We start from the raw sequence: 19,422 nt of genomic DNA on the forward strand, positions 1-19,422 counted from the left end.
ATTTAAAAATGTATGCTAATTTTGGACTAAAAACTTAAAATTGTGCTATTTTTGTCAATTGCCCTATAGTTATAGAGTTTTATTATTTTATTTATTTGAGAAAGATCGCATCAACTAATTTGTAAAGAAAACTACTTGTAGAAAATGTCAGTTTCTCTTTCAAATATAATTGAATATTAATTATAAATCTATATAAATATTTTTGGAAGGAAGATGTTTTAGATTCAAAATTGCAATGATTTAGTGGAGGTTATTGGTTTAAGATTAGAAAAGAGTTTTAAAGATTTTAAATGTTATGTAGAATCTGTTGTTATTAGATCAAAATTTTGTTAAATTCTGTTAAAGTTTAGGGTTATTAGTTTGTGATTTGTAAAAAGTCATTTAAAATCTTAATAAATTAGGATTATTGGATTCAGACTTTTATAAAGTCATTAAAAGTTTTGTGTTATGGGACGGCTTACCCAATCTGACTTTTATTTACTCCGTTATGCGCTTTATGGGAAATTTCAATTAATTAAAAATTAAAGTATTAATTAAATATTGAAAATTCAATGATACGCCTTTTATTTTTGACTCCGAAAGTCTCAAAAATTTAAAAATAAATTAAAAAGCTCAAATGATTCACCTTTTCTTAAAATGTACCCCGTTTGTCTTCGAGGGGAGATCTATATGGTCCACAACTTTTTTATTAGACAACTCAAAAAAAAAAATGATATTCTTTTCTTTTTGGTTATGTATTATGAGTTTTCATTTGGTATTTTACACTTTATCCCTTCTCAAAGAAACCTCTAGAAAAGCCAAAAACACACAATTTGAAATACATTCATAATTTTACCATAAATGATTGTACCATGAGGCCATTTCTTAATGTTTTTTTTTTCTTTCTTTTGTGGGGGTTTATATATCATTCTTTTCAGATTTTGTGAAAATATTGTTTATAGTTTTGCTTACGGAATTTATAATTTTGCAACATGTTTGTTAAATAGTAGTATAATTTTGAAGGTGTTGGGTGAATAGAGCTGCTGACACAGCACCTGTGACTATTTGTCGGGACACATGTGTAAGAAGCAAAGCCTCTCATGCTTTCTTGCTTCTCTTTGTTTTTCTCTCGTCTTTTATATATCCATCATTTTATTTTTTATACGTATAATATTTTATTGCTATAATTTTTAAAAAGTATATATATAGGAGGTCACAGATTAGATTAGTATAGTTTTTTTTTTTTTGTTAAAAGATTAGATTAGTATAGTTTCGTCTGTAAACCAATATGTACACAAAGAAGTACTATAGTAATATGATTTACGATCATTATTCATTACTAGACTAGCAGTAAATTTAGTATATTAAATAAACCACATCTACACTCTCTATCTACACCTAATTAGAAGACGTATTTAGGTGATCGATCACTGTTATTGCAAAACTAAAATGTGGAATGAAAAATACTTCTCGTGGAATGAAAACCATTGAATACAAATATCTCGACAATGTGACAAAAATACAAATATCGCTCTAAAGAAAATCATATACTACTAAAAACGAACCATAATATAATATTAGAAAACATGAATTATTATCATTTTGCCATCAAATAATATGGTTTACGTTAAATATCTGTGTACTTTAGGAAAATATAAAAATTACAAAATTATCGGAAACTAATACCAAATTACTATATCCAAAACATGACAAATATTTATAACAAATTTATCATTTTTGATTAGAAAAATAATTTTGATTTCGTTAAAAAGATTTTGTTGCCTTGTAATATCACCACACCACCGCGTAAAATTAAAAATACATTAATCATGATTACAGAAAAAGGAAAAAAAAAATCGAAATATAAACAAACCCAAAAGACAGATGGAATCCATATTCACTCTCTCTCTCTCTTTCTTTCATTGAGCCTTTCGTCTCCTTTCTCTCTCTCTATCTAAACCTCCATAGCTTTCCTACGCAAGCTATCATCTCTGTCTCTACAAGCTCTTCAATCTACACATATACAGAAGCGTTTTAGTACAAAAGATGGAGACTTTGAGTCGTTTCTTGGTTTTCATGTCTCTGTTTTCCGGTTTAGTTTCTGGATTCGCTATTCAAAACCTTCCAATCACATCTTTTGAAGAAGGTTACACTCAGCTTTTCGGTGACAAGAACTTGTTTGTTCATAAAGATGGCAAATCTGTCCGGTTAACGCTCGATGAAAGAACCGGTACGATTCTTTTTTTTAATCTTCCTCTGTTTTTTTTTATTTGTTTTTTTTCATTGTTCTTCTCGGTTTAGTCATGATGATGATTTGGTTTATTTTACAGGTTCTGGGTTTGCTTCAAATGATCTTTACTTGCATGGGTTCTTCAGTGCTTCTATCAAATTACCTTCTGATTATTCAGCTGGTGTTGTTGTTGCCTTTTATGTAAGTTCAAAACCCTTAATTTAGCTTAGATTCACAGTTTTGTAGCTGTTGGGTATTGTTAGGATTAACCAAATAAGGATCTTTTTTCCATAAATATGATAAATTTCACTATTGATTTGGGATTAGTATTAAGTAATAATGATTTTTATTTTGGGTTGTTATGGTTTCAGATGTCCAATGGAGATATGTATGAGAAGAACCATGATGAGATTGATTTTGAGTTTCTTGGTAACATTAGAGGAAAAGAATGGAGGATTCAGACAAACATTTACGGTAATGGAAGCACTCATCTAGGAAGAGAAGAGAGATATAATCTCTGGTTTGATCCGACTGAAGATTTTCATCAATACAGTATCCTCTGGTCTGATTCTCACATCATGTAAGTAATTATGAGTCTATCTTAATCTAATTTATTTGTTATTAACATAACCTTAAGAGTTTTGAAGGGAGGTTAGGCTATAGACCCCATTTTGAATTAAAGCTTTCTGGATTCAAATAATGTCATCTTCTATTTAAGGAAACTCAAGTGGGGTTTTTAATGATGGGAGGATCTTTTTTGTTGATAAAAATTGCTACACATTTCTTGGTTGGGTATTAATTTTTTTCCTTGTTGTGGAAAGTTTTGTGATGCTTGGGACAGCATTTGCTTTTGGTTGTATTGTTCCTGTCAATTTCAAGTGTGTGTGAGCCCCCAAAATGGTTTACAGCTTTCGATTTTTTGTCATCAACAATGACCCCATAGAGAAGAGTATGTTTTTTTTCCTTTGGGGGTCCAAAAATCACAAGTTGAGAATCTTTTTACTTAGTTCATCAAAAGCTGGATATTTTTTTATGCCAAAAATGTTATATTTCTATGCTTACAGTTTTAGGATATTGATCAAAATCAAACTTACTTAACGGACATATGTTTTTTTCTTTATAGCTAATTGAATCCTTGTCCCTCGTTATTATTTTTTATGATCAGAGTTGTTCTTTTTGGTTATGCAGATTCTTTGTAGACAATGTTCCGATCAGAGAGGTCAAACGTACAGCTTCAATGGGAGGTGACTTCCCATCAAAGCCGATGTCTCTATACACAACAATATGGGACGGTTCTAAATGGGCGACTAATGGTGGCAAGTACGGTGTAAACTACAAATATGCGCCTTACATTGCACGGTTCTCTGATCTAGTCCTTCACGGCTGTCCTGTGGACCCAATCGAGCAGTTTCCGAGGTGTGATGAAGGAGCGGCTGAGTATATCCGTGCGGCGCAGGAGATCACCCCATCACAGAGGAGTAAAATGGATGTTTTCAGGCGGAAACACATGACTTACTCTTATTGCTATGATCGGACAAGGTACAAGGTTGCATTATCAGAGTGTGTGGTAAATCCCGCTGAGGCTCAAAGGCTTAGGGTTTATGATCCAGTCACGTTTGGTGGAATCCCTAGGCGCCACCGAAATGGAAAGCACCGGAGCAAGAGAAGCAGAGTCGATGGAACAGAGTCGATATGAGAGTAACATATATAGTCAATAATATGGTGTTGGGTAAGAGATTTGGTGGGGGGTTACTATAATAAGTCCATATATTGGTTAATTTATGATTCAGTGCATTTTCACAGTTAGAGGGAGCATTTTTTGTCATTTGTTGCTTGTATATGAATATATAAAAAAGAAAATAATTAAATTTTTTTATTTTGAGAGATTTTTTCGAGTTTGAATACTACAAATTGGTTTCTTGTTTTTGTAAATACACTGTCCTTTACGAATATTTGCAATGTAATTTCAGCTGTCTTTGGATATTTTTATTTATTGATCATTTCATTTCCTTTGGCCTATTGATCCAATTGATATATATTTGTATTCAATTTTGGGTACTTTATGTGGAGAAAGCTTTGTCTCTCTTGTGTACTTGTTTTTATTCAATGGGTCCAACGAATATTGTTTTAATTTTGTGTGGTCATGTTCATGCACATATGTATATAACATACAACGACAAATATTTTATGTAAATCAATACATGGTACCTTTCGCATTCCAACAAATTTTGAGCTGTGTAAACAATTCAGTTTTGTAACACATGTACCTTATATAAGCTATAGTTTCGAATGGTTTGTTTTGAGTTTAGCCGCATAGTTTCAAATATATATATATATATATATATATATATATATTTTTAAATTATTTATAACATATAGATATATATGGGAAATTTAGGGACCATCTAAGGGGATAAGACTTGAAAAAAACTAGACAAAATTGGCTTTAGTTCATTCTCATTCGTGTTTAGTCGTTTTGAGGTTGATGTTTTGCTTTTTGCCAGCTATTTTCCAACTGGTAAAACACTCTACTTGTTTTCAAAGGTTCATCACACAGCTGCTGGCTTAATCTTTTATCCATAAACATAACTTTTGATTGGGTCGGGTCGGTTTGACCGAATTGGATAATTGATTATTAAGAAAAATACTGCGATAACTCAAGGCTTGAAAGACCCATTTTATCCAAAAAGGTCTTATAAATATTTCTCCATGGAAATATGCTTAAACAAATCTGTCAAAAAAAAAGCCACATAATGTAAACCACATCGACTGATATTTATGTTTTCTTTTTCTTTTTTTTTTGGTGAACTGATTGATTATTTTTAAAGATAACATTTTTGATTTTCAGAATTCTTTCTAACAAAATGATATTAAGACGGTTTTTTGTTTTAGTGATTGTGATGGAATTGAGAATAGTATTATGAACATGGTAAGACGTAAATATATTTTATTAGAACATACATAAATATAATTTAATAATTTATTATTCAAATTAATATCATATTGTTAAATATCAGTATAATATTGATTTGAGCCAATTAAGTATTCTCGTTTTAATATGATTGAGTAAAAAGGATCCTTTAACCAATTAGTATTCTCAAATTGCAAAACAAAAGGATCACACAAAATCATCTTAGGCAATATTTACCAAATCCATATAATTATCAAAAGATTCTAACCTAGACTTTTTCAAAAGGTGAAAATTCATTTGAAGAACCGTACTCTATCAAAATTTATTAGAATCTTTAGAATCTCAAACTTAATAGATAAAATCTCAGCTAAAATCATTTTCAGACAATAAAGAGGTTTTTTCCCGTAAACAATGACCATGTCTTAACGAATTCCATAACTCAACCATTTTTAAAAAATCAGTAAAACAGATTATAAAAAAGATTCAAGCAAGAAAAAGGTTTTAATATGCTACTTCGAAAAATAGAACAGAAAATGCACTCAATGCAATAGATATTGGTTGGATATGATGTTATTTTCGATTTTTTTGTTTATGTCAGTTATCTCTAAAATATCTCTACACAATCATAATTTAATTAAAATCGGATCATTTAATACAAAATTAAACCCAACACTCCATTAAAATAGGAAACAAATATGGTAATCAATAATCATTTCTGATCTCATATTCCTAAATTCGGATTGTTGGGATTAATCTGTTTCCTAATATTTCTGAGCAAATTTGGTAATCTATATTCATAATTAAAATCGGAGTCCTTCAATAACAAATTTGAGTTTTTAATGATATTACTAACCATCAATATCATAATCTATAACCATTTATGATTGTTATTTAATCTTATATTTAGTAAGAATAAAATTTTCTCTATAGGATTTGGCGAAGGTGGTGTGTCTGGTAGTTTAACTAGTTCGTCTAAGGTGAATTTCCATTGTTCTACACAGATTAAAAACTGATCTCCCAGTTTCTCAAAGTAAAAGTAACGAACTATATTGTGGTGAAAATCAGATGCAATGAGAATTTTGATCTCATTATTGATTGCATCTAGTGTTGCACCATACTTAACAACCACGTGACGATCTTGGAAAAAACCTAAAACTATCTTGCAGTCTCTATATTCTCCCATGGTCAGAATCACCTTACCTAAGGAGGGTGTCTTTCTTTAGTGTGTTGGCATTTTATTTTAGAAACTTATGGACTTATGGTTAGTTGATATCATGTATATAATAAATTCAAATAATTTAATCTATATATCTGTAATATAATCATTGTTAATCATGTTTATTTCTCAAATTTCAAATGCTTATATAGTTTATAAAATATTCTCTATCCAATTTTTATTTCGTTAAAATTGTACTATATGTTATAAAAGAATACATATACGTCTTTCCCCAAAAAAATATCAACAAACAATAAATACTAATTAAAAACATTTCAAATTTAATAGGTCACAATGGAAAATAAAATAAAATTTAAAAGTGTATTTACATATATAGAAAACGCGTTTTCCTTCACTGATTAAAATCTGAAAATCATGAACAAAATAAGAAAAAAAACTTTGAAGAATTTGTTGAACTACGACAGCTATTTCAAAGAGTATAATCAAAACACACACAAGAAAAACGTTATCTATTTTCAAAGAGTACTAACTCTAAATTTAACAATAAAATGATTGTGAGGTTAATACTACTTGTTAAATATACTTTTTTGAATAGAACAAATAGACTTACTTGGTAATGCTAAATTAAACAATTTAACAAGAGTTTTCTCAAGACTCAAGACTTGGTCTGCGGCATATCATTGTCCGTTGTAAAATTAGTTTGCCGCAACAACCATTTAAACCCTAAATAAAATCATATATATAAAAGTAAGGTTTTGGTCTCTCTTTATTGGTTGATTTTCATTTAATGATTTTTAATTTTTTTTTATATTTTTTATTTGCTTTCTAATTGTTTAATTGCTTTAAACAATATTTAAGACTCAATTAACACAATACATTTAACTCACACATTAAAATAAAATTATAACTGAAAATAAAATAAATTATGCATTAATCATATTTCACTACTCAATATAATTGTAACTCTCATAATTCTATTCTAAATGTAACTTACACTAATTCTTATCATATAAATAAGCATTCTCTCATTCTCTCATTCTCTCATTCTCTCATATTTGGATTCTTTTACTTTTTCATTTTCACATTTTCTTCAACTTCTTCCATTTTCTTCCACAATACCTCAAATCATTTTTTGTTTTTTTTTTTGTTTTCGATTTCTTATTTTTGTTGTTTGAGTTACAGAAAACCAAATAAAATATCATTGTAAAAATTTAATGCTAAATTTTAATTTTAGAGATTACATGATATATATTTACATTGTTCTTATTTTAAAAGATTCATCTCCATTATCTAATTTGGATAAGATTCATCTCCATTATCTAATTTGGATTATCATTTTATAAGTAATCATTCTCTCATCCTCTCCCACCAATATCAAATATTGTTATATCTCATATGTATTGTAAGAGTTTGATTCTATATTATAATTTTGAAAGTATTATATATATTTAACATTGTTTTCAATTTTTAAAATTAAATTACTCTTTAGAATTTTTATTGCATTTCATATGATTTTATAAGGTTTCACTCTCTCCTTATTGGTCTATTTAGCATTTAATTTCAAAAAAATTATATTTATTTTTAATTAAATAAAAATATAATAATGTACATTAATCTATACTTTAAATCGACACTTTACTACTAAATTGTAACTGAAATTACATAAATTATGAATTGACTTTTTCCATTCATTTTCACTCAAACACAGTATAAATTATAATTGTAACTCTTCTAATTAAATTATTTTAGAAATGTAAATTCCACCCTTGAAATCCTATAAATAACCATTCTCACATCATCATCCACCATATCACAAATTCTAAATGTTTTCTTTGTTTTGTTTATGTTCTTGCATGAATTCAAAACTCATGGTAAGAGTGTGATTATATATTTTGCTGGATTTATCTTATATTTTGTTCATTTTTTTAATGTATTTCTTCTTTCCTTTTTTTTCTCTTCTTATTATTTTCAATTACATATGTATAATAAAATTTTTGTGGCTGTAAAAAAAAAATAATCGATGCAGATTCAGCAACACTAATTTCAACCAAAGCCCAATGAGGGAATCAAGCTAAAAAAATCATCTTCATACATGTATATATATATTTTTTATTTTCAAAGGTATGCAATGTTTTAACAAAATTAACTATTATAATAGAATTATTAAATCAAAAATTTTAATTCTCTTTTACCTCCAATTTTTTTTGAGAATTTGTATACTCATCATTATAGTTAGTTCTTGTGATCCAAAATATAATTATATAATGATCATTATAATATTTCTTTAATTCAAAATTTTGTAATTTAATGATTTTCTATATAAAAAACAATTTGATATTCCACTTCTAAAATTTTACTACAAAGAGGAAATCATTAGAATTTAACCTAGCAATATAGCTTAAATTAAGGTGAAAATAAAAGAGATTTGAATAAATAAAGTGTATTATTGACATATAGAAAATTTGTTTATTATATATGTATTTTTAAGGAGAATTTCAAAAATACATCTTTTTCAATACCATTTTCAGAAATACCATATTAAAAAACTTACACATGCTTTGTTTTTTTTTTTGTTGAAATAAACTCATACATATTTAAATTCATATTATTTTGTAAGTCAAACTAAGTTAGTTTTCGTATAACATCATATGAACTTCAATCTAAATAATTTTAAAAATTTCCAAGGAAAACTTTTATCTTTTTGGTTTTTATTTCTAAATTTTCACTCATCAATATAAATTATAGTGCTAGATTTCATACTAATGGTTTCATCTTTAGAGGGTTTAGTTAGATGGTATATTTTTAAAATTATATTCTTTTTCTATATATTACTCTATTTAAATTTGAGTGCTAGAAGAGAATAGAGAATTAGACATGAATATTTTCAACCTCATGACCTTGTGGAGTGAATATTGAAGAATATTAAAAAAATATTACTTATAAGATGATAATCTAAAATAGACAATGGAGATAAACCTTTTAAAACATCAAAAGCAATGTAATATATATATACCTTACAAACTCCAAAAATATAATTTAGAATTAAGATTTTACAATGATATTTGAATTGATGTTTTAACCCATACAACAACAACAATAAAAAAAACACAAAACAAAACAAAACAAAACAAAATAAAGATTTGAAGTATAGTAAAAGAGGATGAGAGAATGAATGAATGAGAGAATAAGAGAATGAGTATTTATAGAATAGAAGTGATGTAGAATTATATTTAGAAAAATAGGAGTTACAATTCTAAGTAATTATGTGTTTTAATAATATTATTTTTCTATATTTTACTCCATTTAAATTTGAGAAATATCATTTTAAAAAACTTTACTAAAAAAATCTTCTCAGAAAATTCTCATAGTTTGATTATTACATAAAAAATAAATTAACATAACTGATACAACAACCCGCGCATATGCGCAGGATATTACCTAGTATATAATAAAAAAAAAACTTTTAATATTTTCCTAAACATTCTCAAGTTTGTTTAATATTACTATTTATATTCCTCCTAAACATTCTCACGTTTGTCCAAGCTCTTTTTTTTATTTTTATTTTCTTCCTACCCAAAAAAAAGCTCTTTTTTATTTTCTGCTTCCGGCTGTATGTTGTAACATAATTTAACTCTGTTGTTATTATGAAAAAATAGCAGAAAAAGAAACACATAAATTATCTTGACACAATTGAAATAATCTAAAAACCGTTTACAAACTTGCGAGCTTCATAAACAGACTCCCAAATCCCAACTTTGTGGTTATAATTATGAAAAACCTCACGATAATCAGAAAATGTCTACCAAACCGTAACCAAAACTGAATTACAAATGGTTTCTATAGAATTTCAATCTTTGTACACCGAAATACACGAACCTAAACCAAACCAAAAAACCGAATGCACAAATAGGTTATGTCTACCAGCGGCTAGAATCACAACTGCAACTAGAACCATAGCAGTAATGGTTGTATCTTTGATGATGCTTCTTACACGAGATAGTCTAGACGAGATCACTTTGCAGGACTTGTCAGCTTCTTTGTAAAGAGAAGCTTTGGCTCGTCCTTCAGCGATGACATATTTATTCTAAAAACATCACAGGTTAAGGTCAGAGATGAAATGATAACTGAATGGAGGGTGAGATTAGCTAAGCTTAGAAGAGCAAGGAGCAATTACCTGTAGCATGAAGCTCTTCATAGTTTGACCAAGAGTGAGAGTATCACTAGGCGATGATGATAGTTTGAGAGAATGATCCTTCCATTCTTCTACTAGCATTTTAAGAAGAGCAACACTAGCTTCCAGATTCCCCTGATAGAGTTTGTCCCAGTTTTTCCAGCAATCAACATTTTCAGTCAAACACCAAATAGCGATTGTTGTAGCTTCCTTGGCTAAAACAGAATTACGACCTTTACCACTTCCTCAACCTCACAAGTTACGACCTTTGGGTCTTCCAACTCCAAAGAAGAACATAAGATCATCTGCATTGTCTTCTGTATCGAAGCAAGTTCATAAAGATCCGAGCTTTCTCATCGGTTTAGCTAAAGAGATCAAGAGCTTGCCTTCTTCTGATGCAGATGTCTCTCTTTTTCTCAATAAATGGGTTAGCTTCTTGCGTAAAGGTTCACTCTCTATGACCATTCGAGAATCTGTCAAAAAAAAAAAAGCCACATAATGTAAACCACATCGACTGATATTTATGTTTTTCTTTTACTTTTTTTTTTTGGGTGAATTGATTGATTATTTTTAAAGATAACATTTTTGATTTTCAGAATTCTTTCTAAAAAAAATGATATTAAGACGTTTTTTTGTTTTACAGATTGTGGTGGAATTGAGAATAGTATTATACATTATGAACATGGTTAAGACGTAAATATATTTTATTAGAACATATATAAATATAATTTAAAATTTTATTATTCAAATTAATATCACATTGTTAAATATCAGTATAATATTGATTTGAGCCAATTAAGTATTCTCTTTTTAATATGATTGAGTAAAAAGGATACTCGAACCAATTAAGGGGGGTGTATTGAAACAATAATTTTGGAGGATTTGATGGGATTTAAGAAGTTTGAAATTTTGATAGATTTTAGGGAAGTTCATATGATTTATAGTAGAATTCTTTCAAATCCCACCTAAAACCATGAGATTTGGATTTCTGTATTTTTAACTAAACAAATCTTCTCAAATCCTCAAGAATCTCTAAAATTTATTAAAATCCAAATCCCCAGACTGTTTTGAATAACAGTGGATTTTAAAGTACTTTTTAAAATCATGAATTGAATAACAGTGGATTTCAAGAGACTTTAAAAAATCCATGATTGAATAACATAGGATTTATAACTTTTACCCAAATCACTTAAAATGTCAAGTTGAATACACCCCCTAAGTATTCTCAAATTGCAAAACAAAAGGATCACACAAAATCATCAGAGGCAATATTTACTAAATCCGTATAATTATCAAAAGATTCTAACCTAGACTTTTTCAAAAGGTGAAAATTCATTTGAAGAACCGTACTCTATTAAACTTGATTAGAATCTTTAGAATCTCAAGCTTAATAGATAAATCTCAGCCAAAATCATTTTCAGACAATAAAGATGTTTTTTCCGTAAACAATGACTATGTCTTAACGAATTCCAAATCTCGACCATTTTTTAAAAATCAGTAAAACAGATTATAAAAAAGATTCAAGCAAGAAAAAAGTTTTAATATGGTACTTCCAAAAATAGAACCGAAAATGCACTCAAGCAATAGATATTGGTTGGATGTTATTTTCGATTTTTTTTTTTAATGTCAGTTATCTCTATAATATCTCTACACAATCATAATTTAATTAAAATCGGATAATTTAATACAAAATTAAACCCAATAGTCCATTAAAATAGGAAACAAATATGGTAATCAATATTCATTTCTGATCTCATATTCCTAAAATCGGATTGTTGGGATTAATCTGTTTCCTAATATTTCTGAGCAAATTTGGTAATTTATATTCATAATTAAAATTGGAGTCTTTCGGTAACAAATTTGAGCTTTCAGTGCTATCACTAACCATCAATATTGTATTCTATAACCATTTATAATTGTTATCTAATCTTANAAAAAAAAAAAAAAAAAAATAATCTTATATTTAGTAACAATATAATATCTGCAGCATAACTCAAGGGTTTTTCTTGTTCATTTTGAAGCCAAGCTATCCTCATGTCAGCAATCTTCGCAGTTACTATATTCCCCTGGGTCATGATTACTATGCTCTTTGGCATCAAAACTCTGTGGACTATATAAAGTCCATGCAAATGTTGAAGTCCCACTACAACATCCCTACATCATGCTAATTTACTTACCAAAAAAAAAAAAAAAACATGCTATTTTAAATCGATGGTAAGAATGTAACAGTTGAGTCATGGAGATTCTAATACCTTGACTTTGCTATCATCAGCAGCAGGTGGCAAGAACTGGAAATAGGGTAAATAAGTGACACAATTGACATCAAAATAGTGTCCTCTTTGGCTTTTAGATTGCCACTGCAAGACTAACAATTGAACCGAGTTGGTCAGCTAAGTTCCACGCTCATTAAAAACAGTTGTTGTTAGCTTCTCCCTCCAAATAGATAGCAGATGGACAAAAATAAAATCTAGCATCTGATAAAGCCCAAAAACACCATCCGAGAACCCCAAATTAACCATGTCGAGCCCCTTAATTAGTATAAGAAGCGAACAAAAATAAAATGCCTTAGTTTAAATAAATAAAAATGTCCACAAAAGTTAATCACATCTTCGTATTACAAAACTAAATAAAAAACAAACTAAAAAAATATAAGTTCTTAAACATTTTGTTTTCTTTTTTATTACATTGCAATTTTTGGAAAAAAACATTTAACCAAACAGAATAAATAGAAAATATATATATATATATATATATATATATCTTATTATATAAAGTTGAGTTTTGAAAGTTAGTCATTAACAATATTTTTACATGTGTCAAGTTATCAATCTCAGATTTTGACATGTGTAAAAGTTAATATTTAATAGGAGTAATTTAATTACAATAAATATAAAATATTAATAATGTAAGAAGATAATTATCAAAAATTACAGAATTTACAAAATTGTCTTAAACTATTAGAACTCTATTTGGACAAGTTTCAAGGTTTTGGGATGTTAGTAAAATACCTTCTCCAGCTAATTTCAAAGAGAGAGTAAAAATCTTTCGAGTGATTTGTTTCCATGCCTTGCTTCCTGGTGAAGTTGCAAGAGTATCACTCGGTGAGGATGATAGATTGAGGGAATGATCCATACATCTCTCGGCAAGATGTTCAAGAAGAGCAACACAAGCTTTTAGATTATCCACAGAGATATTGCCCCTCTGCTTCCAGCAATCAAGGATTATGTTAAGAGACCAGATAGCGACTGCGGTAGCTTGCTGGGGTAAATTTCCTGCAACAAAGTTAAACGTATTAGAACTCTATTTGGAGAAGAGAGAGAGGGAAGCAGAAAAGTGAAGGATTGGATTGTTGTTACAAAATACCTCGTGCAGCTAAGTACAAAGAAAAAAAGAATATCTGGTCATTCATTGCCTCAAGTGCACCGTCCTGGAATTTCCCTACAAGTGTTTTAAGAATATCAAGACTCACTTTTACATTTCTATAGTAGAGATTCTCCCAGATCTTCCAGCATTCCTTGTTAACGGTCAGAGACCAGATAGCGATTGATCTAGCTTCCTCGGCTAAAGCAGTATTTTCTGCAACAAAGATAACAACAGATAAGAAAACCCAACAAGGATTCAAGGTTTGGTTTTGTTACTAATACCTACCTTCTCCAGATAATCTCAAAGAAAAAGTGAATATATTTTCTTCTATTGGCTGGCTATTTCTTGTACGGAGAAGGGCCAATTTTTTCAGCAAGGGGTAAATTGCCTTAAACCTACTTGTAGTAGGCTGTGTGCACAAAAAATTAAAGACCACAGTCGTGATCAGAATCGACAGACACGCATTAAGTAAGGGCTTTTGTTTTGTAAGTTGCAAAATAGTAAAAAGTACCTCGGATGAAGCAGGGAATGCAAGCCGAAGCAAGATCTCAAGTGAATGAGGTGGAATAAGCCGCTGCTTTCCCTCCCAAAGAGGAGCTTTTAAAAATCTGGCATGATCATCTGGTTTGGCCAAAATCCTGAAAAGGAAATGAACAAACAAAGATTTCTCAGATGATGTTTTTTTGTAAGTAATATAGCAAAAAGGGAAGTCAAAAGAAAACAAAACTTTGGACTCACTTCTCGACAAAGTCGAGGATGGCATCTTTTGACTGAGGATGGCTGTCGACTAGAGGTAACAAGTTATGCGCCCATGAAAGCAAGCCTAGAGATAAATCATCTTTGGAGGCCTGTCCCACATCATTTTTACAGTTGAATAATTAGAGCTATACAAAATAAAAATAAAATAATTACAACACACTTGGTCCTAGTACGCACACATACGAACCTGAGTTATCAACCAGAGTGTAAGCTGAAACTGGCCCTGTCCTTTATACATACGCCTCAACCTCAGAGAGGGCAAAACCCTAGCCAAGAGATGAGGTTTGCTACGCAATATCATTGCTAATGTAACAAACATTGCCATCTAATCGTAAAACAAAATAGTGGATTTAGTGAAAACAAAGGTAAGTGGGATACAGAATTCCAATTCCAATCACGCAGACATTATTAGTGAAAGCGACAAGAGTTTTTTTACCTTAGACCTGTGAGGACCGATCTTGGCACCTTGTGGAACAAAACCCTCGGGAAGTCCTCCTGGTGGTGTAACCAAATAAGAGAGAATATAATTAAATGTCGACAATACAAAGAGATAGCGTAATCTCTCTGGAACTTGTTGGTTGAGCCATTCGACTGATGTTCGGATGACAGGTTCAGGAATATGACATAACGGAACCTGTTTTATTTATTTATTTATACATAAAAAAAAAAAAAATTCATCATCAGCCTCTCTCTCGCGATGATAAATCTAACCTAAGGTAAGAAGAGAATATTGATTGCTTGATTAACACACAAGACAGAAAGGTAAAAAAGCTCACATCGATCAGATCCATTAGCGTGGCCAAATTAGAGTCGTTGAACATCTCACGCCATGGACATGATACTCCGGAAAGTGCAGCGCCGTAGTAATCGAGAAATCTTGATATCCGAAACTCTGGCAAAGGCGGATACTTGTCCTATTAATTAACAACCAAACCAAAAACATTTTTGAAATTTTTATAGAGAAGAGCCCAACAGACTCAAACAAAAGCAAAGCCTAGGCCCATCAACAGAGTTTCTCTTTTGCACAACCAAAGCTTCAACGGTCGAAACAGAGCAACAAGGTTGGCCGTACGGAGGAGAAGACGACAAGCTTCTCTCATCCAAACCGGTTCAAGCTTCTGGAATCCTCCTCCGATGACTCAGCCAATACAGCTGTCGATTAGGATAAGATTTACTTTTGTGAATTCTAGATTGTTCTGTATATTGTGTATATAAAACAAGATGTAAAACCCTAATGAATCAATCAATAAAGTTATCAGTTCACAATAAGTCTCTTCTTCGTTTCTAAAACCGTTCATGGTATCAGAGCCACTGTAAATCTTAACAGGTGAAACAATGGCGACCACTTACCCATTTCCCGACAACGTCCATGTCACCAGCTCCGTTACTCTCAAGCTGACTGACAACAATTACCTTCTCTGGAAAACGCAGTTCGAATCTCTCTTGTCAAGTCAGAAGCTTATCGGCTTCGTCAATGGTGCCGTCACTACACCATCCCAGACTCGCCTTGTTGTTAACGGTGAAGTCACTACTGAAGTCCCAAATCCGCTGTAAGAGTCTTGGTTCTGTACCGATCAACTGGTTCACTCTTGGTTGTTTGGTACCTTGTCCGAAGAGGTGCTTGGTCATGTCCACAGTCTTCAGACCTCTCGCGAGATCTGGATATCTCTTGCCGAGAACTTCAACAAAAGCAGTGTTGCTCGTGAGTTCTCCCTCCGTCGCAGTCTTCAGCTTTTGTCCAAGAAAGATAAGTCTCTTTCAACCTACTGTCGTGAGTTCAAGTCAATCTGTGATTCCCTGAGTTCGATTGGAAAACCAATAGACGAGTCTATGAAGATTTTTGGCTTTCTGAATGGTTTAGGCCGTGAATACGATCCCATTACCACCGTAATACAGAGCTCCTTGAGTAAGCTTCCCCCACCAACCTTCAATGATGTCATAGCTGATGTTCAAGGGTTTGATAGCAAGCTGCAGTTGTATGAGGACACCAACTCTGTTACGCCACACATGGCGTTCATGACTGAGAAAACCAATCCGTGTGCTCCTCAATATGATCCAAATCAGAGGGGTCGTGGACGCAACAGAGGCAGAGGTGGCTACACATCACGTGGTCGAGGGTTTCCTCAACATCAGACTACTTCACAGTTGCAAGGGCAAAGACCAGTTTGTCAGATTTGTGGGAGAGTTGGTCACACAGCGATCAAATGCTACAACCGCTTTGACAACAACTATCAGAGTGAGGTATCTGCACAGGCCTTCTCCACACTCTGTGTGTCTGATGAAAGAGAATGGCACCCAGATTCTGGTGCAACTGCTCATGTCACAACATCAACCTCTGGTCTTCAAGATGCAAAGGTTTATGAGGGGAATGATGCTGTCATGGTTGGAGACGGAGCCTATCTTCCAATCACACATATAGGATCTGCCACCATTTCTACTCCCAAAGGTAACATTCCCTTAAACGAAGTGCTAGTGTGTCCTGAAATGCATAAATCTCTTCTGTCTGTGTCGAAACTATGCGATGATTATCCCTGTGGTGTGTTTTTGACTCTAATATGGTTTACATCATCGACTTAACCACTCAGAAAGTGGTGTCAAAGGGTCCTCGTAAGGGAGGACTATATGGGCTGCAGAATCAGGAGAGTGTGGTGTTCTACTCAAATAGACAATGTGGAGCAGACATGGATACATGGCATCACCGCTTAGGACACACAAACTCTAAGATTCTTCAGCATCTTCAAAGCAGCAAGGAAATAGAAGTTAATAAGAACAGAACATCTCCCATTTGTGAGCCTTGCCAGATGGGAAAGAGTACTAGGTTGCAGTTTTTTTCTTCAGATTCTAGAGCTATGAAGCCCCTAGATTGAATCCATTGTGATCTTTGGGGTCCTTCACCAGTTGTATCAAACCAAGAGTTCAAATACTATGCAGTTTTCATTGATGATCATTCCAGATTCTCTTGGTTCTATCCTCTCAAATATAAATCAGAGTTCATGTCAGTATTCCTTGCCTTTCAAAAGCTTGTCGAGAACCAACTTGATGCAAAGATAAAAACTTTCTAGAGTGATGGTGGTGGTGAGTTTACAAGTACTGCATTCAAGACACACCTTGCAAAGCATGGCATTCGACACCAAATTTCCTGCCCATACACACCCCAACAGAATGGGGTTGCCGAGAGGAAGCACAGACATTTGGTCGAACTAGGTCTATCCATGCTATATCACAGCCACACTCCTCTCAAATACTGGGTAGAGGCATTTTTCACTGCTAATTACCTGATCAATCTTCTCCCATCAACAGTTCTCAACAATGCCAGTCTGTTTACAACTCTACTCAAACAAAAGGTGGATTATTCGTCTCTACGAGTCTTTGGATCAGCCTGCTACCCCTGCTTGAGACCACAAACGCAAAACAAATTTGATCCACGATCGCTGCAGTGTGTATTTCTGGGATATAGCACTCAATACAAGGGGTACAAATGTCTTTATCCACCCACTGGTAAGGTATATATCTCTCGACACGTTCTATTTGACGAAGGTCAGTTCCCATTTCAAGACAAATACAAGCATTTCATTCCTCAGTATCAGACAACTCTACTTCAAGCTTGGCAACACTCAGAGTCATCACCTGCAACAAAGAATCCAACTACTCCTCAAGTTTTGGTAAAAACGCCTGCAGAAATCACAACAGAGCAAGTTACAGAGCCTATTGCAGAAACCACACCTGAAGTAGATTCAGAGAGTAATCATGATGATTCTGATATGGAGACTGAACTTGAAGAAGAAAATGAAGTAGAGATGGCTGAGGAACCTGCTCCACCAGTAACAAACAACGATCACCCGATGACAACAAGGTCAAAATCTGGAATTCAGAAGCCAAATCCTCGATATGTGCTTCTGGCCTCTAAGTCTACAACAGAGGAACCAAAGAGCATCACTTCTGCAATGCAACACCCAGGCTGGAACGGAGCAGTCATGGAAGAGATTGGTCGTATACACATGCTTCATACGTGGTCTTTAGAAGAACCTACTGAAGACATGAATATCTTATCTTCTAAGTGGGTCTTCAAAACAAAACTCAAACCTGATGGTACTGTCGATAAGCTAAAAGCCAGACTAGTCGCAAAAGGATATGAGCAAGAGGAAGGACTCGACTACCTCGAAACCTTCAGCCCCGTTGTAAGAACAACAACAATACGTCTTGTTCTTGACACTGCCACAAACAGGAACTGGCCGATCAAGCAACTCGACGTATCAAATGCTTTCTTACACGGTGAACTGCAAGAACCGGTCTTTATGTATCAACCAACCGGATTTGTTGATCCTGAGAAGCCAGACCACGTTTGTCGTCTCACCAAAGCCCTGTATGGACTCAAACAAGCTCCACGGGCTTGGTTTGACACCTTTAGCAACTTCTTGATCGACTTTGGCTTCGAGTGTAGCACATCTGATCCGTCACTCTTTGTTTTCAATCAAAACAAGATGCTGGTGCTTCTCCTGTATGTCGATGATATTCTCCTCACAGGAAGCGACACCGACCTGCTAGAACAGCTTCTTGCAGCCTTAAACAAAAGATTCGACATGAAAGATTTAGGGCCTCCTCGCTATTTCCTTGGGATTGAGATTGAAGACTACAAAGATGGTGGTTTGTTCCTACACCAAAAAGGTTATGCTTCTGATATACTTCACCAAGCTGGGATGACAGACTGCAACCCAATGCCCACACCTCTGCCCCAACAGCTTGAAAAACTTGACACCACACCGTTTGCAGAGCCCACATACTTCAGGAGTCTTGCAGGCAAGTTGCAGTATCTGACAATCACCAGACTAGAC

General features: G+C 32.5%; 3 protein-coding genes across 3 annotated transcripts; 2 read left to right on the forward strand and 1 right to left on the reverse strand.

Moving 5' to 3' along the window:
- LOC104710114 (probable xyloglucan endotransglucosylase/hydrolase protein 27) lies at positions 1,869-4,095 on the forward strand. The gene is made up of 4 exons (XM_010426658.2): positions 1,869-2,209; positions 2,310-2,410; positions 2,581-2,789; positions 3,398-4,095. The coding sequence occupies exons 1-4, from the start codon at positions 2,026-2,028 to the stop codon at positions 3,903-3,905; spliced, it is 1,002 nt and encodes a 333-aa protein (XP_010424960.1). The 5' UTR covers positions 1,869-2,025; the 3' UTR covers positions 3,906-4,095.
- Positions 10,145-15,594, reverse strand: LOC104714885. The gene is made up of 12 exons (XM_019229830.1): positions 15,574-15,594; positions 15,367-15,504; positions 15,027-15,224; positions 14,778-14,915; positions 14,570-14,679; positions 14,343-14,469; positions 14,117-14,240; positions 13,832-14,044; positions 13,477-13,740; positions 12,721-12,833; positions 10,472-10,603; positions 10,145-10,381 (listed from the first exon to the last, which is right to left on the reverse strand). Exons 1-12 carry the CDS (start codon positions 15,592-15,594, stop codon positions 10,145-10,147), a joined length of 1,815 nt encoding a protein of 604 aa, XP_019085375.1.
- Positions 15,926-17,167, forward strand: LOC104714886. The gene is made up of 2 exons (XM_010432357.1): positions 15,926-16,140; positions 16,228-17,167. Exons 1-2 carry the CDS (start codon positions 15,926-15,928, stop codon positions 17,165-17,167), a joined length of 1,155 nt encoding a protein of 384 aa, XP_010430659.1.

The sequence above is a fragment of the Camelina sativa genome, chromosome 9 (genome assembly GCF_000633955.1).
Source record: "Camelina sativa cultivar DH55 chromosome 9, Cs, whole genome shotgun sequence".
Taxonomy (NCBI): Eukaryota; Viridiplantae; Streptophyta; class Magnoliopsida; order Brassicales; family Brassicaceae; genus Camelina; species Camelina sativa.

Bases quoted from the DNA above. Each gene is read 5' to 3' on its own strand.
- LOC104710114 (XM_010426658.2), top strand. From the start codon at position 2,026: ATGGAGACTTTGAGTCGTTTCTTGGTTTTCATGTCTCTGTTTTCCGGT. The intron at 2,411-2,580 runs GTAAGTTCAAAA...TTATGGTTTCAG, and splicing joins GTGTTGTTGTTGCCTTTTAT to ATGTCCAATGGAGATATGTA. The intron at 2,790-3,397 runs GTAAGTAATTAT...TTGGTTATGCAG, and splicing joins TGGTCTGATTCTCACATCAT to ATTCTTTGTAGACAATGTTC.
- LOC104714885 (XM_019229830.1), bottom strand. From the start codon at position 15,594: ATGGGCCTAGGCTTTGCTTTT. The intron at 15,505-15,573 runs GTTTGAGTCTGT...GTTAATTAATAG, and splicing joins TGGGCCTAGGCTTTGCTTTT to GACAAGTATCCGCCTTTGCC. The intron at 12,834-13,476 runs GTATTTTACTAA...TTCAATTGTTAG, and splicing joins TTTGAAATTAGCTGGAGAAG to TCTTGCAGTGGCAATCTAAA.
- LOC104714886 (XM_010432357.1), top strand. From the start codon at position 15,926: ATGGCGACCACTTACCCATTTCCCGACAACGTCCATGTCACCAGCTCC. The intron at 16,141-16,227 runs GTAAGAGTCTTG...TCATGTCCACAG, and splicing joins ACTGAAGTCCCAAATCCGCT to TCTTCAGACCTCTCGCGAGA.